Source organism: Chelonia mydas, chromosome 15 (genome assembly GCF_015237465.2).
Source record: "Chelonia mydas isolate rCheMyd1 chromosome 15, rCheMyd1.pri.v2, whole genome shotgun sequence".
Classification (NCBI taxonomy): Eukaryota; Metazoa; Chordata; order Testudines; family Cheloniidae; genus Chelonia; species Chelonia mydas.
This window is the reverse complement of record NC_057856.1, coordinates 21029913-21045680: the sequence shown is the minus strand read 5'-3', so window position 1 is coordinate 21045680 and position 15768 is coordinate 21029913. Positions and strand designations below refer to the sequence as shown.

General features: G+C 43.7%; 1 protein-coding gene across 2 annotated transcripts; it reads left to right on the top strand.

The window, feature by feature from the left end:
• Positions 1–1682: 1682 nt before the first annotated feature.
• On the top strand, positions 1683–8176 carry RAN (RAN, member RAS oncogene family). 2 transcript variants are annotated; one of them, XM_007054973.4, is made up of 7 exons: positions 1683–2257; positions 3065–3107; positions 4196–4280; positions 4363–4488; positions 5407–5594; positions 6344–6514; positions 6648–8176. In XM_007054973.4, exons 2-7 carry the CDS (start codon positions 3072–3074, stop codon positions 6690–6692), a joined length of 651 nt encoding a protein of 216 aa, XP_007055035.2. In that variant the 5' UTR covers positions 1683–2257; positions 3065–3071; the 3' UTR covers positions 6693–8176. The 2 variants fall into 2 exon arrangements, with proteins under 2 accessions (XP_007055035.2, XP_043385332.1); XM_043529397.1 differs by having other exon boundaries at positions 2093–2257; positions 3065–4280.
• Positions 8177–15768: the final 7592 nt, after the last annotated feature.

The following is a 15768-nucleotide window of genomic DNA, read 5'->3' as shown; positions in this document are numbered from 1 at the left end:
GTTTTGCTTTGCCAGGTTCTGGTGCTGCATATACTGCTGGATAATGCACATGGTGTTTAATGTGCTCCTAATTGCCAAAGTGATCTGAGCGGGCTCCATGCTTGTGGTATGGTGTCTGCATGGAAAAAAGGCACAGAACGATTGTCTGCCGTTGCTCTGACGCAGGGAGGGGCGACTGATGACATGGCTTACAGGGTTGGCTTACAGGGAATTAAAATCAACAAAGGGGGTGGCTTTACATCAAGGAGAAACAAAAACAACTGTCACACAGAATGGCCCCCTCAAGGATTGAATTCAAAACCCTGGGTTTAGCAGGCTAGTGCTCAATCCACTGAGCTATCCCTCCTCCTGGTATTCCAGGCAGGACTGAATCTCCATTAAACTTTTGAAGGTACCTCTGACAGACCTCACTGAAACGATTGTTGGCCGTTGATTTCACGGAGGGAGGAAGGGGGGAGCAAATGAATACAAAACAAATCTGGTCTATTTCTTGTTTTGATCCACTCCATCTATCTTTTACATCTTAGGCTGGCAGCAGACAGTGCAGTAGGACTGCTAGCCATCCTCATCTCCTGGCCGCTCGGCAGAAGATGGTGCAATACTGCCGGCAGGACTAAAGAGAATGACCTGGTCGAGTCACTCCTATTTATGTCCTGGCACCCAGGTCTGCCCAAGCCCTCCTGACTTCACCAACGTGGCCAAAAGCACCTAGGACATGATGACGATGGTTATCAGGCCTATTACACTGTCTGCTGCCACAAGGCAATAAGCTGCTTCTGTGTAGCAATGCAGTACCGTGTCTGCCAGCAGCCAGGAGACGTACAGTGACAGTGAGCCGAGCGGGCTCCATGCTTGCCGTGGTATGGCGTCTGCATAGGTAACCCAGGAAAAAAGATGCAAAACCATTGTCTGCTGTTGCTTTCACAGAGGGAGGGCCTGATGACATGTACCCAGAACTAGCTGCGACAATGTTTTTGCCCCATTAGGCATTGGGATCTCAACCCAGAATTCCAATGGGCGGCGGAGACTGCGGGAACTGTGGGATAGCTACCTACAGTGCAACGCTCTGGAAGTCAACGCTAGCCTCGGTACTGTGGAAGCACTCCGCCGAGTTGATGCACTTAGAGCATTTTGTGTGGGGACACACACAATCGAGGATATAAAAATGATTTCTAAAAAAAGACTTCTAAAAATTCGACCTACTTTCATAGTGTAGACATATCTGAGGCATAAACCACTCCATTAAACAGGTTATGCTTTATTTACACATACATTCCTGTGGAAAGCAAAACAGAGCATGGAAAAGAACAGTAACTCCAACTGTGAAGATGATAAAAAGGCATGTTTCAGAGTAGCAGCCGCATTAGTCCGTATCCGCAAAAAGAACAGGAGGACTTGTGGCACGGCAGAGACTAACAAATGTATTTGAGCATAAGCTTTCGTGAGCTTCAGCTCACTTCATCAGCATGTGTAATCTTTCCATCTGGGACACAAGGGGCCAAATCCTGAAGTTGTTACTCCCGATTGAGTCCTTTTGCTGCTTCGAATTAGAGCCTGCGAGGCGGCCAGGTGTCCTAGAGCGCCTCCCCTCGCCACCCTGCTCCTCCATCGCCACCGTCTACACTCCAGCTTTAGCGCCGGACCGGGAGCTAATAACACCGCACGAAGGGCGGGGCTGCCTGTACAGCGGGGAGGGCTGGTCCCCCCTCAGGGTTGGGTTGTGCACACGAGGCCCTTTGAGGGCGGAAACGGCGAAGCGCGCTCAACCCCCGACTCCGGCGGACGCTGAGGACGGCCCAGCTCCGCCTAGGACTTTTATTAGGCAGGGGCGTGGAGCGGAGGAAGTAATTGGGGGGCTGGGAACAGCGCGCGCAAAGGGCGCGCGCCCGGGTTCTGAGCACTGGCCACGAGCGAGCGCTGTACGTCACATCGCGTGGGCGGGGCGCGAGCGTCTTGATTCCCGCGTCTCTAGACCCGGAAGAGCGATTGATTCTTTTTTCGCTCTGTGCAGCTAAGGTAGCGCTTGCGCGTCGTCTCCCAGCATTCCACCGGCGGTTAGAAAAACGCCTCCCAAAGCGGCGCGCGCTGTCTGAGGGAGTGAACTCACCGCCCACCCCTCCTATCACGTGACGCTAGACCACTCCCTCCTCTCACTGTGTCCGCGCGGCGTCGCACTCCGGGTATTTGAACCGCGCTTCCGCCATCTTTCCAGCGCCTAGTCACTGAGGGGAGCGACACCGAGAGACGTCTCGGGAAGGTAACGGGGCCAGGCCTCCTCCCTTTCCCCGTAGGGCTCGAGGGAAGTGGGTTGGGCTTAGGAAGGGATAGAGGGATGAGCGAGGGCGATGGTAGTCGCCGGTCGCTGCCTAGGAACGGGGCTAGGGGGGAGGTGAGGCCTGGCTGGGGGCCGCTCCCGTCTCCTTTCTTTCGCGATGGGGTGTCTGGGCCCGCTCGCCAGATGAGGCGCGGGAGAGGCCTGGCTGGAGGAGCAGAGCAGGGGCCTGAGGCGGCCTGGGTACCCGCGGGGAGGGGGGGGGGGAAGTGGCGCGCGCGCTGCTCTGTCATCGTGGCGCTGGGAGGCCGCGAGGCCCGTTGGAGGGGTGGGGGAGCGGCAGGCAGGTTGGGCCCCTCCGGAGCCCCAAGCCCGGGCCGACGCTTGATAGGCACCGAGATGGTCTCCGCTGAGCGGCGGGGTGTTGGCGCGGAAGGAGGGAACTGGGGCGGGCACCCCCGGGGGCGAGTCCAAGCTCGTCTTCCCCGGGGGGCGCCTTGCAGGCCCCGTGGCTCAGTCCCCCCGTATCGGGCCTGGCGAAAGTGGGGTTCAGGCGGCTCCTTGTCTAGGATGGGGGCGGGGGGAAGTGCGGCCGCCATTATCGCTCGTTCTCGCGCCCCATGCGGCGCGGCGCTTCCTGTCCCGATGAATGGGGCCGGGACCACGCGGGCAGTTGGCGGGCTGGGAGGAGCCCGGGCCCCTGCGCCGGAGGCGGCCGGTGAGCGCAGCGCAGAGCACCGGGCCCAGCGCTGTCTGGCGGGCTGAGCTCTCATGCTGCCATTTCTCCCGCAGACCCAGCATGGCCGCCCAAGGAGAGCCCCAAGTGCAGTTTAAGGTAAGGAGTTGGCGTTGTGCGGGCAGGTCTGACTCGCTGGCGCAGCTTCATATAGATTCCTGGCTGGCGTTAGCGCAGCCGTGGGTTTGGAGCGGAGGTTTTTACTCTACTTACCATTGTACAGTAAGTTTTCACAGGTTAGGGCCTAGAGTGAATTTCCATTATGCCATGCATGTTAGCTGTTGTTCCTAATTCGAATTGTAGTTTGTTTAAACTTTTTAAATCGTTGTGGTGCACAACATAAAATCTAAGCCGATTATGAATTAAAAGTACTTCCAAATGCTTCCTCTCCCTAGTTCCTTTGTCACTTTCTTGCTTTGAGGTAGTCTCCTAACTTACCCCATTTCTTTCCTGTGTTGGGTGGAAACTGTCAGATGGCAGGAAAAACTCATTTGAGGTAGTTTACTGTTTAGTGCAGTGTTATAGCAAGGAGTCTGAGAGTGTGTATAAATCTTGGGTGTTTGTGGTTGTCTTCCTGTTTTACACAAATTATTATTTAATGTCCTATTAAACACTAGGGAAGGTAAATAGTTTTTTGTTTTCTAAAAACTCAAATGCTGTTGCATATTTCTTGGTTTGGACAATGCAAGTCAACTTCATGCTGTGGCTCTAATGTGCTTGTCCAACACTTGTAGTGTTTGAATTACAAGCACTGTAGGAGGGTCTTGTTAACTGATCCAATTTTTTAAAATTGAAATGGTTCTATACAACATTCTAAGAAGATGTTCTTAAAGTACCTGCACTCTAAGACCAAATCTAGAATGTTCTTTTATCTGGATTTAATAATCTGTGACTGATAGAACCAAATTTAACACTTTTATTTTCATTGAAAGCTATATGGTGTTGCATAAGGCAGCTTGAAATTGAGGTAATGTCAAAGAATGAAATATATAACAAGCTGGCCATTAACTGCTTTTAGGTAACTTATAATTAAAAAAACGAAACCATGTAATCCCCCTACATGGAGAAAATTTATAGGATTGGTGTTTTAATTAAAAATTACCTAAAAGTGGTTAATAGGTGACAGTTGTTTTATAAAGAGACTTTAAATGTGTTGGCTTGATTTGTTTTCTGAAATCTTTCAACAGCTTGTCTTGGTTGGTGATGGTGGTACTGGTAAAACAACATTTGTAAAACGTCATTTGACTGGTGAATTTGAAAAGAAGTATGTAGGTATGTTTAAACACTTGGAGAATTCTAGTACTAGTTTCAAATATTACATAAGCAGTTTCTAAATTTAATGTTTTAATTACAGCTACACTGGGTGTTGAAGTCCATCCTCTGGTGTTCCACACTAACAGAGGCCCTATTAAATTTAACGTATGGGACACGGCTGGTCAGGAGAAATTTGGTGGTCTGCGGGATGGTTATTATATTCAGGGTAAGTGTAAAACTGCAGAATATTTACAGTAACTCCCCCATAACTTTACAGGGAGGGGTCAGAAATATGACAATAGTTGCACAAAAAAGAGCATCCCAACCTAAGCAAATTGTAGCCATGTCAGCATGAGGAAGTAGTCACACTATTCTGTATATTGTTTTCTAATAATCTGTGGAACTCTCCAGTAAAGTTAAATGGCATAACAAACGAATCAAGAAATCACTTGCCAGGCTTAAAGTGCCCCCTTAAAGAGAATTGGAAACTGCATTAAACAGGAGTTTTTCCCTTTAAATTTTTCTAAATTCCTTATGTATTTGACTCAGTTGAGTGTATTTAATTCTTTGCAGAATATCTCTAAAGAGTTTGTCCTCTTGCCTGCCTTTAGAAATATGAGGAACAAAGTCTGGCCTCTTTGTTCTTTGAAAAGCTCCTTGGACTAGGGTGGGAGACACAAGGTCATCCTGAGATATGTACCATAAGCTCTCAAGTAGCTCAAGGCCGGGATAGGTTGTCTGAGACAGGTTTACACCTATTTGAATCATGTTTTTGATAAATATTTGGGCAAATCAAACTTCTTGGGGAAGCCTCTGTGTGTGCCCTATCCACGTAATACCATGGTTTTCAATAGGATTACTTGCATAAATAAATTTACTGGGTGCCTTAGCGTTTGTAGGATTGGGCCCTAAAATGTGAGCAGCCAAATAATCCTGGGCTGGCCTAAGGAACTCCTATATTCTTTTTGCTTATTAAGCAGGAGGTATCCTGACAGAATTCTTAGGCGGAAAATTAGAAGTGTGAAATAGAGTGGACGGACCGAGGGTTGTACTTACAGGAGGACCACCCATTCATATATCTTTCATCCAGCGCTAGTATACATTTCAATAAATAAATAATATGAAAGGTTGAATTATCTTTCAGCTCAGTGTGCCATCATCATGTTTGATGTAACATCAAGAGTTACGTACAAGAATGTACCTAACTGGCATAGAGATCTGGTACGAGTATGTGAAAACATCCCTATAGTGTTGTGTGGCAACAAAGTGGATATTAAGGACAGAAAAGTCAAGGCAAAGTCAATTGTCTTCCACAGGAAGAAGAATCTTCAGGTATGGTGGCTGTCTGTTTTCAGGAATCTTATGTTTTGGTTTTAGTTTGTTGACCTAAACAGTACTATTGCAGCCCTTTTATTTTGAAGGTAGAATGCAATGCTGAGCACTTACGCATTTCTCATTACCAATGATAGTTAACTACAAATGCAGTAAAACATCAAATCGCTTCTTTTTTTCCATAAGAACAGAATTGAGGATCTTAACAATTGACTCAGATAGGAGGTTAAAGGTGCTATATTCCCTTCATTAGGACTAATATTGACTTCTGCCTGAGATGTAGGACCCTGACCTCAGTCTTGATATAAAGCTCTTCATCATTTAAAGAAGCTGATAACACAGTAAAAAGGGTAACATAACATTCATTAGAATTTGATAAAAATTCAGAGCAGCCAAATGTGAATCTGTTCAGAGTGGAGCTCTTCACAAAGTCTTGTGCACTTAAGAAAAATAAAAACAGATTCTTACTAGAATAAAAATCAAGGTTTAGGTCCGGAAATCTGTTGCCTTGATAGACAACTGAAATGTCTTAACTTGCTTTTTTTGTTACGGGACTGTTTAGTGGCCTGTTTCTATCGTGTGCCAAACCACTTTAGCTTGGCAAAAATCACTGGGAGTAAAGCAGGTGAAGACCTTGCAGTTGAGATGCTGGTCAGAGCCAAACTTAGCAGTATAACAAGGTCTGACTTTCCAACAGTAGATGTGTTAACATGTTTTGTGTGTGTATATATGACCGTTCTCTTTTGCAGTACTATGATATCTCAGCTAAGAGTAACTACAACTTTGAGAAGCCCTTCCTCTGGCTTGCCAGGAAGCTAATTGGAGATCCCAACTTGGAGTTTGTTGCCATGCCTGCTCTTGCACCCCCAGAGGTTGTTATGGACCCAGCATTGGCAGCACAGTATGAGCAAGACTTACAGGTAACTGCTCTAACAAAATGGTACAGAGTTGCAAATGTTTGTCCATTTCTCTAACATTGATGCCTGAGAAATCAACTGCTATAAGGAGTTCAAACTCTATAACTAGTTGTAAATATAATTTTCTCTGTTTCAGATTGCTCAGACCACTGCCCTGCCAGATGAAGATGATGACCTGTAAGGGATGAAGCTGGAGCCCAGCGTCAGAAGTCTAGTTTTATAGGCAACTGTCCTGTGATGTCAGTGGTGCAGCGTGTTTGCCACTTTATTATCTAGCTGAGCAGAACATGTGCTTAATCTTTGGGATGCTGAGAGTTGAATGGGCTTCGGAGTGAATGTGGCAGTTTAAAAAAAAAAAATTCCTTCATATTTTGGACCTGCATATCTAGCTGTTTTTTTTGGACTGCAATTACTTCCCCCTTGAGTTTCAAATCTAACTAAGACTGCTGCAGTCACATCACAGTATTCAGTGGTAAATCTTGTTTGTTACTGTCATTCCCATTCCTTTTTTGTTTAGATCATAATAAAGTTGTATTTCAAATATCTAAACAAGTGAACTTTCATGCATTGCTAGGAGTAATTTAAATGTCTCCTATCCTTGAATAGATGCTAATATAGTATTGAATGTTAATTTGATTTTTCACACTTGGAATACATATGCAACAAGTAGTAAATTAAAAAGTAATCTGGTAAGCTCTTACAAGCTGCTTGAAGCCTACCTGATTTAAACACTGACTTTTAAAACCCGAAGTGTAACTTAACTAGGGAAAACAAAAGCAGTGAACATCTGAGGGCTTGTCTACAGGTTAAAGTAATGTGTGCTTGGGGGGGATTAGTCTGCGTAGACCATGCTTGTGCACACTAAAAGTTCCCTGGTGTACACAACAGGGAACTTTAAATGTGTACAAGTATGGCTGACATGGGCCAACTACTGCATGTGTTAATATGCTTTTTAAAATCACCACCCCCTTGTGCACATTACCCTACCATGTAGACAGTCCCTGAAGGATTGGCAAGTGTAAATGGATTGAAACAAGTGTAAAATGCAGGTCTAAACCTGTTCCTAATGGCTGGATTTGAAATACAGATACTGCTTGCAGAGATTCTTTTTCTAGGAATACAGTACCAAGCTCAACCTCCATGCTGCCTTTTAAAAAAAACTAAACAGTTGCAACCCAGAACTGAAGATTGATCTATTAAAATGAACTTTGAAATTCAGAGGGCTCCATACTATAGCAACCAGAAACTAGTCATCAATATACCTGTTTATATTAAGTGATGTACAAATTATAGCAGAGCTAGTGTTCTGCTATAGTTAAGGCTGAGTGTTCCTCAGTGTATACAGTGAAATGGGCTCTTCGCTGAGCATTGTAACTCACTTTCCACTGAAGTTACAATTAGTTAAAACTTGAGTCAAATTCCATGCTTGACTGAACTACATAAGTCTTTACCAAACCACACCAAGTTCTAAATTTGAAAATAGCTTATTGCAGCACAGATAGTGGAAAATGTCAACTTTAACACTAAATTTACTGGCACTTATACACACCAAAATGGAAGTTTTTAAGGGAAATAATTTTCAGTAGTGTTCAATTAAGTACATGAATCCATCAGTTTTGTATTTTTGGTTTCTTAATAAAGTGGAGCATTTCATTTATTCCTCAACTTGCATGTTTATGTACATAGTTATTACTGACAATGGTTTTTTAAACTTGGATAATACCAACAACCTAAAGCACCCTTGTTACCAGCAACAAGTGCACTGTCATTATCACATTTTCTTCCAAAAACATTTAGACATGATTAGTCAGATTTCTAATGGTCTAGATTCACTTTGGAAACTAGTTTACAGATAGTTATGGCTTAAGGGGAGGAGCTGAAACAGTCCTTCACGGGCAGGATTAATGGTAGCCTTTTCATTCTGCATTTAATTTTATCTGCAGTCAAGGTGTCCAGATTCTCTTCTAAAGCTTCAGCTGGACTGGTCTTTTTCAATAGCAAAGTCTGCTTGAATCAAACAGCCCCTGAACATAGGCTTCTGCTTCATGTATTCTGCCACTAAGGTTTAGGCTATGGCTACAGTTTGAGGTAGGGCTGTGATTTGATTCCTAATTTGAAGAAAAACATGCTAGAATTGCACACTAAACATAAGTGGTCACAGCAGCATGAGCAGTGGGATGGGCTAGTTACATGGAATGTGTGCCTGGCTGAGACCCTACCCCTGCACTTCAGACAACTAGCCCCTTGCACTACTGTGGTTAAACTGCATTTAGTATGCTAGTTCAATCAGAATTAATGCATATTTTGCCTTGAAGTGGCAATCACACCCCCTCCCCCCAACTGCAAATGTAGACATACCCCAGCTTGGAGACCACTGATTTAGGGTGAGGCATGGAGGAACATTTAGGGGGAGCACTGCCCCTGGCTCCGGCCCCAGCTGAGGCCCTGGGTTTGGCCTTAACCCTAGCCGTTCTCAGGGCTGTGGCCTCAGCTGCAGCTCTGGCTCGTGGAGTGTGAACAGGTTACATTATGGCTAAGTGGGGACACAACATAAAAAGTTTGGGGACCACTGCCCTAAATGAACACTATTCACTAATGCTGCCAGGATTAAACTCACCTGTTTATTAGGTTCTACAACATAGATTTTTGCTTTTAAAGTTCACTGGTCCTTTCTGGAAATAGATGAATTTCAGTCTTCGTGTCTTGTTCCATCAGTACATACAACTAACTTTATGTACTAGTTAGTTTTTAAGTTGGCCCGAGCTGCCTGCCCTTTCTGCCACTCTTCCCCTCCCCCCCCCCAAAATGGTTTCTTGTCACCACTTTTACCCCTTAATTGTTTTAGCAGGAGAATCCCTAGTAGCCGTGACTTCTTTGTTTTGCATGTATTGTGGCTTCTGCAAAGTAGTGGAGTATAGCTACATCAGGGGTCAGCAACCTTTCAGAAGTGGTGTGCCGAGTCTTCGTTTATTCACTCTAATTTAAGGTTTTGTGTGCCAGTAATACATTTTAACTTTTTTAGAAGGTCTCTGTAGTCCATAATATATAACTAAACTATTGTTGTATGTAAAGTAAATAAGGGTTTAAAAATGTTTAAGAAGCTTCATTTAAAATTAAAATGCAGAGCCCCTGGACTGCTGGCCAGGACCCGGGCAGTGTGAGTGCCACTGAAAATCAGCACGCGTGCCATAGGTTGCCTACTCTGAGCTACATAATAGTTTTGTCTGATGTGCACATACTTTAAATGTAAGCTATCCAAAGCTCAAACAGAACGTCATGAAATAATGATTTTTCTAAAATGCCCTACACTGGATCTTTCAGTTGCTGGAGTTTGATCTCTAGTGACCTTCCCATTCATCTCCCTCAAATCTATTAGTCTTCCTGGACCTTGTCACTGCAATATCATTTGGCCTAGTAAAGTAGGCTGAAATCTTTCTTGAAGTCTCATTGCAGGTTTTTCAGGTGACTGGAGGATGGTGCTGTAGAATAGCAAAGTTATTCCATGTTTATAGGGCTCAGTTCATGCTCTGTCCACAGCATTTCCAGGGTCGGTTAGACTAGGGACCTGAACTGATCCTGTGACAATGAGGCCAATATAGTCTTAGTGGGTACCTGCACAATTACAACTTTTGTCAGATTTTTTTCATATACCCTATTGTGATTTGTAAGAAATAAGATTTGTTTTTGCTAATGTTTCAGGATTAGTTTGTGTTAGAGGCCCATTGTCTTGCTAAATTTAAAAGCATGATGAAAGTTTTAACAGTCTTATGATGGCAGTTTGTATATGTTGTTAAAGGGCTTGACTGAGTTATGTTTTAGAGCTTCCAGTTGATAGCATTACTTGAACGTATGCAAACATATAAGAGAAAATTAGGTAGAGCATTTCCTGATAATTCAACACAATCTGTATAACCATGTCTTTAAATCATTCAAATCCACTCATCTCAGCCTGAACTACTGTGGTGCTACCACCCGATAATATTCTGTTCTTCCTATATATATATATAGCACCTTTTGTCCTAAAGTGATAAACTGTTGTAGGGATACTTTTATTTTATTTATTTTCTTTGTTTTTTTTTTTCTTTCAAATGTTGATATTGCTTGTCCCTTAATAAATGGTCAGGAAAATAAAACGTTCCTTAAACTCTATGAATACCTCCACCTAGTGGTATGAGTTATACATTAGAACACAGTACTTCACTTATTCCAAATGAATGCCTTAATCAGTTAAAGCCAAACTTTTCACCTTTTGATATTCCACTTATACAGCTGCTGAATTTTCATATTAACTTGGGATACAAGAAGGGTCACTTCATATGCTGTCTATTTCAACTTTATTTAAGTTGGCAATCTGCCTCTGTATGAGATTTCTAATTTTTGACATTTTGCAACCTGAACCAAATATGTTCATTTTTTAAAAACTTTTTTATTTTGTCCTTGAGGTTCTGCATTTTTGTTCTAGCTTTCAAATATAGAGTGGGGTATTGGCAAATATATTATGCCTGGTAATGTGCTGAAGCTCCAGTATTTCTGATGCTAAATCTAATGAACATTATTGAAAATAAAACGTGAAAATGAGGCAAAGATCCTGTACAAGATTTTTCTATTAAATTTGCTAATGATACTGAGTCATGCCCTGGGCTATGCCAAGCATTCATTTTACCACTCCCATTGGCAAAGGAGACTGAAAGCTGCCCTTAGTGGACCACTGAACATTTCCACAGGAAATCTATAACCGAGCACTGGAATGCGTTGTATGCTATTTTCACCTATTTTGGGCCAAAACATGTTTTTTGAAGCTCTGACCTTTGATCTTTTGTTACTAAAATGGGAGGTTGTAGGGCAGGGCACAATTTGGACTGTCAGCTGCTTTATAAAAATACACATGCTTAAATGAAAACTATTTTATAAATTCAAGTGCTTTGAGCATGGTTCTTCTCTAACTTTAATGTAACTTCATTGCAACAGTGGAGGTATTCCTATTTATGCAATGAAACAGAATTGAGCCAGGGTCATTTTAATGTATAAAGTTAAAATAGCATTTAAGTCAGTTTCTCTTTCTTGTCTGGTGTCAATAACTTAGTATGGAGAAACTATATAGGATTATGTATAGTGGGTACCTGCACAATTCCAACTTTTGTAAGAAATAGAATTAGTTTTTGTTGATGTTTCAGGCTTGACAGGATAACCAGCCTTATGGATAGCGGGGAAGTGGTAGATCTGGTATAGCTTGACTTTAGTAAGGCTTTTGATACTGTTCCGCCTGACCTCCTAAACGAACGAGAAGGGTATATCGAGTGGGGTCCTGCAGGGATCAATTCTAGGTCTGGTGCTGTTCAATATCTTCATCAGTGATTTAGGTAATGGCATAGAGAGTACACTTACAAAGTTTTTGGGCGATACCAAGTTGGGAGGGGTTGCAAGTGCTTTGGAAGATAGGATTAAAATTCAGAATGACCTGGACAAACTGGAGAAATGGTCTGAAGTAAATAGGATGAAATTCAATAAGGACAAATGCAAAGTACTTCACTTAGGAAGGAACAATCAGTTGCACACAACAAAATGGAAAATGACTGCCTAGGAAGGAGTACAGTAACTCCTCACTTAACTTTGTAGTTATGTTCCTGAAAAATGCAACTTTAAGCAAAACGATGTTAAGCGAATCCAATTTCCCCATAGGAATTAATGTAAATAGGTGGGATTAGGTTCCAGGGAAATTTTTTTCACCAGACAAAAACCTCTGTGTGTGTGTGTGTATACACACACAGTATAATTTATAAATTTTAAACAATTTAATACTGTAGACAGCAATGATGATTGTGAAGCTTGGTTGAGGTGGTGGAGTAAGAGGGTGGGATACTTCCCAGGGAATACCTTCTTGCTTAGTGATGAACTAGCATTCGGCTGAGCCCTCAAGGGTTAACACGTTGTTAATGTAGCCTCACACTCTACAAGGCAGCACGAATGGAGGGAGGGGAGACAGCATGGCAGACTGAGACACACACCCTGTGTGTGGGGGAGAGAGAGATAGATGCATTGCCCTCTAAGTACGCTGACCCCACTCTAAGTACATTGCCTTTTTAAGTAGACCAGCAAGTTGAGACAGCAGCTGCGGCCAGCAAGCTCCCTCCGTCCTGAGCCCTGTCATGTCCCCACCCTGCTCTATATGGAGAAGGGGTAAGTGGGGGTCAGGGGGGATGGGGACACCCTGACTTTAGCGCCCCCCCCCCCAGCACAGCAAGCAGGAGGCTGCCGGGAGCAGTTCCAAGGCAGAGGGCAGGAGCAGCACAGGGCAGGTGGGGGAGGGACAGCCGAACTGCCCGCAATTGATAGCCTGCTGGGCGGCTGCCCACAGGGTACTTAGGGGAGCCGGGAGCTGAAAGAGGGGCTGCCAATCCACCCTGGTTCCAAGCCCCCCACCAGCTAGCTGCAACGGGCTGTTCTTCCTGAAAGCAGTGGACAAAGCAGGCGGCTGCCCAACGTTATAAGGGAGCATTGCGCAACTTTAAACGAGCATGTTCCATAATTGATCAGCAACGAAACAATGTTAACTGGGATGACTTTAAGTGAGGAGTTACTGTACTGCAGGAACGGATCTGGGGGTTATAATGGATCACAAGCTAAATATGAGTCAACAGTGTAATACTATTGCAAAAAAACCCAAACATCATTCTGGGATGTATCAGCAGGAATGTTGTAAGAAAGACAAGAGAAGTATTTCTTCCACTCTGTGTTGGCAAGGCCTCAACTGAAGTATTGTGTCCTGCTCTGGATGCCACTTTTCAGGAAAGATGTGGACAAATTGGAGAAAGCCCAGGGGAGAGCAACACAAATTATTAAAGGTCTGTAACACATGACCTGTGAGGAAAGACTGAAAAAATTGGATTTGTTTAGTCTGGAGAAGAAAAGACTGATGGGGGACACGCAGTGGCGAATTAGCCACTGGACCAATGGGGCCTGCGCTCAGGAGCCCTGGCCAATTGGGGGGCCCTGGAAAAATGGGCACCCCTGGTGTCCCGCCTGGCTCCGCTCACCCGCCCAGCACTCCTGCTGGGGAATGAGGGAAGCACCTGTGCCCTGACGCTGCTCCCCAGCAGGAGTGCCAGGCGGGTGGGTCAGGACAAGCCCCTGCACCCCAACCCTGCTCCCTGGCAGGAGCGCTGCACAGGTGGGGTGGGGCAAGCCCCATGCCCTGACCCCATTTCCCCGGCAGGAGTGCCAGGGATGGGAGGGATGGGAAGGGGACGACTGCCCCCACTTGCTCTGGCCCAGGGTCCCACAAACCCATAATCTGTCTCTGGGGACATGATAACATTTTTCAAGTACATAAAAAAAAACATTGTTACAATAAGGTGGGTGAAAAATTGTTATCCTTAACCTCTGAGGATAGGACAAGAAGCAATGGGTTTAAATTGCAGCAAGAGATTGCGGCTGCTACTCTGTTTCCTAACTGTCAGGTAGTTAAGCACTGGAACAAATTGCCTAGGGAGGCTGTGGAATCTCCGTCATTGAAGGTTTTTAGGAATAGGTTAGACACCTGTCAGGAATGATCTAGTTATTATTTAGTCCTGCTTTGAGTGCAGGGGACTGACTAGATGACCTACTGAGGTCTCTTCCAGTCCTACACTTCTATGATTCTACGATTAGTGTTTTCTTGTAGGTTAAGCTGTTTATCCATACAACAGCTTGCCAATGGAAACTAACTAGCCCTGATTATTTTCTCTTGGCTTCCATTTGACTGATTAAGGCATGGTAGGCTGGATCATGAAAAAACAGCCTGCACAGTGGGGTTTGGCGCAACTAGTTTCACAAATGATAGGATCTTGCAGAAGGTTAAATCCTGTGTTTCTTCTTTGTTTTGGCTTCCCCATGTGCAGTAGTTTACAGTTCTGTTATATTTCACTGAAGCTAAAAAATTGTTTGTTCTCAAGAACATTAAATTGCAGCAGATTTTCCTGCCAAAATGTGATATATTTGAACATCTAAAAATTGGAAATTGATCTTGCATTGTGCATGGTGGAAACTCTAGGAGGTTTTTTATTATGCGCTCAACCAAAGAATGATGAATCAAGTTGGGAGGAATTGATGGAAACATAAGAATTGTTATACCAGATCAGTCCTGTATTTGAGTAGTTCAGTATTCTATCTCTGACAGCCCCCAGTTCCAGGTGCTTCAAAGGGAGGGTTTAACACACAACAGCAGGCAATTATGAAATAACCTAGCCATTGGGGAAATTTATTCCTAATTCCTGGCAGCAAGTGGTTGTCTTATGCCCTAAAACCTGAGGGTTTAAATCACCCATAAATATAATATCCTAGCTAATAGAATTGTGGCCTCCCCAACCTGCTCCCCGTATCATCTCCTTGCTGTTATACCAGAGGTGGGGAGAAGGCTGGTGCAGGAAATGATGGAGCTGAGTTTCCAGCTTCCACCACTGGAAAGTTTTCTGCGCAATGGGAATTCTCTACTATCTGTCAGCAGTTGATTAAGGCCAATTTGTACCGTTTATTTGGTGCAAAGGGGCCTCAATGGACCAGAAAAAGGGTGATATGAATTACTTAAAAAAATAAAAGAAAAACAAATGATTACTTTTGTAACAAAAGAGATCACTAATGAAAAAAATACAGAAAATAATAGCATATTTTAACAGTGTGTAAATGTAAAAACACAGAAAAATTATAGAAAAGCAGTCATTTGAGAGAAATGACTTTGTTCCGTCTATATTTTTTATCCAACATATTAAACAGATACAGTGGGGAAAAGAATTCAGTTTATAACAATGTCCTACAGTTCTATCACACTGTAATGGGATTCTGTCCGATCTCACAAGCTGGGTCGGGTCGGGAGAGGATGAAGGAGAGATCTCCAACAAAACACGGTAGGTGCTGGGAGTAATGTCAGTGGATTAGTAAGGTTGGAAAGACACTTCATGTAAGTACTGATCCATTGGTCCATTATAGAGCGGGGGTCACTATTCTTCTGGAGGTGCTATCTTTTGAATGAGGCATAAAAGTCCAGATCAGAAGCGGACATCAAATTCCCATGGCATCTATCTTGAGTAGGTACATTAATTAATGTCTTAACCAAATTCCAACTTGTGTCAATACATTATACCTACCTAATATTGTCCCAGCAGTTTCAAGAGTATTCTTTATGTCCTTCCCTAAAATGTTAGGTAAGGTAACATTGGCATGCACTGTTAAAAAGCTATATTTCAATGTTGAGCAAAGCACTTGTTCATAATTTGTACAATGTT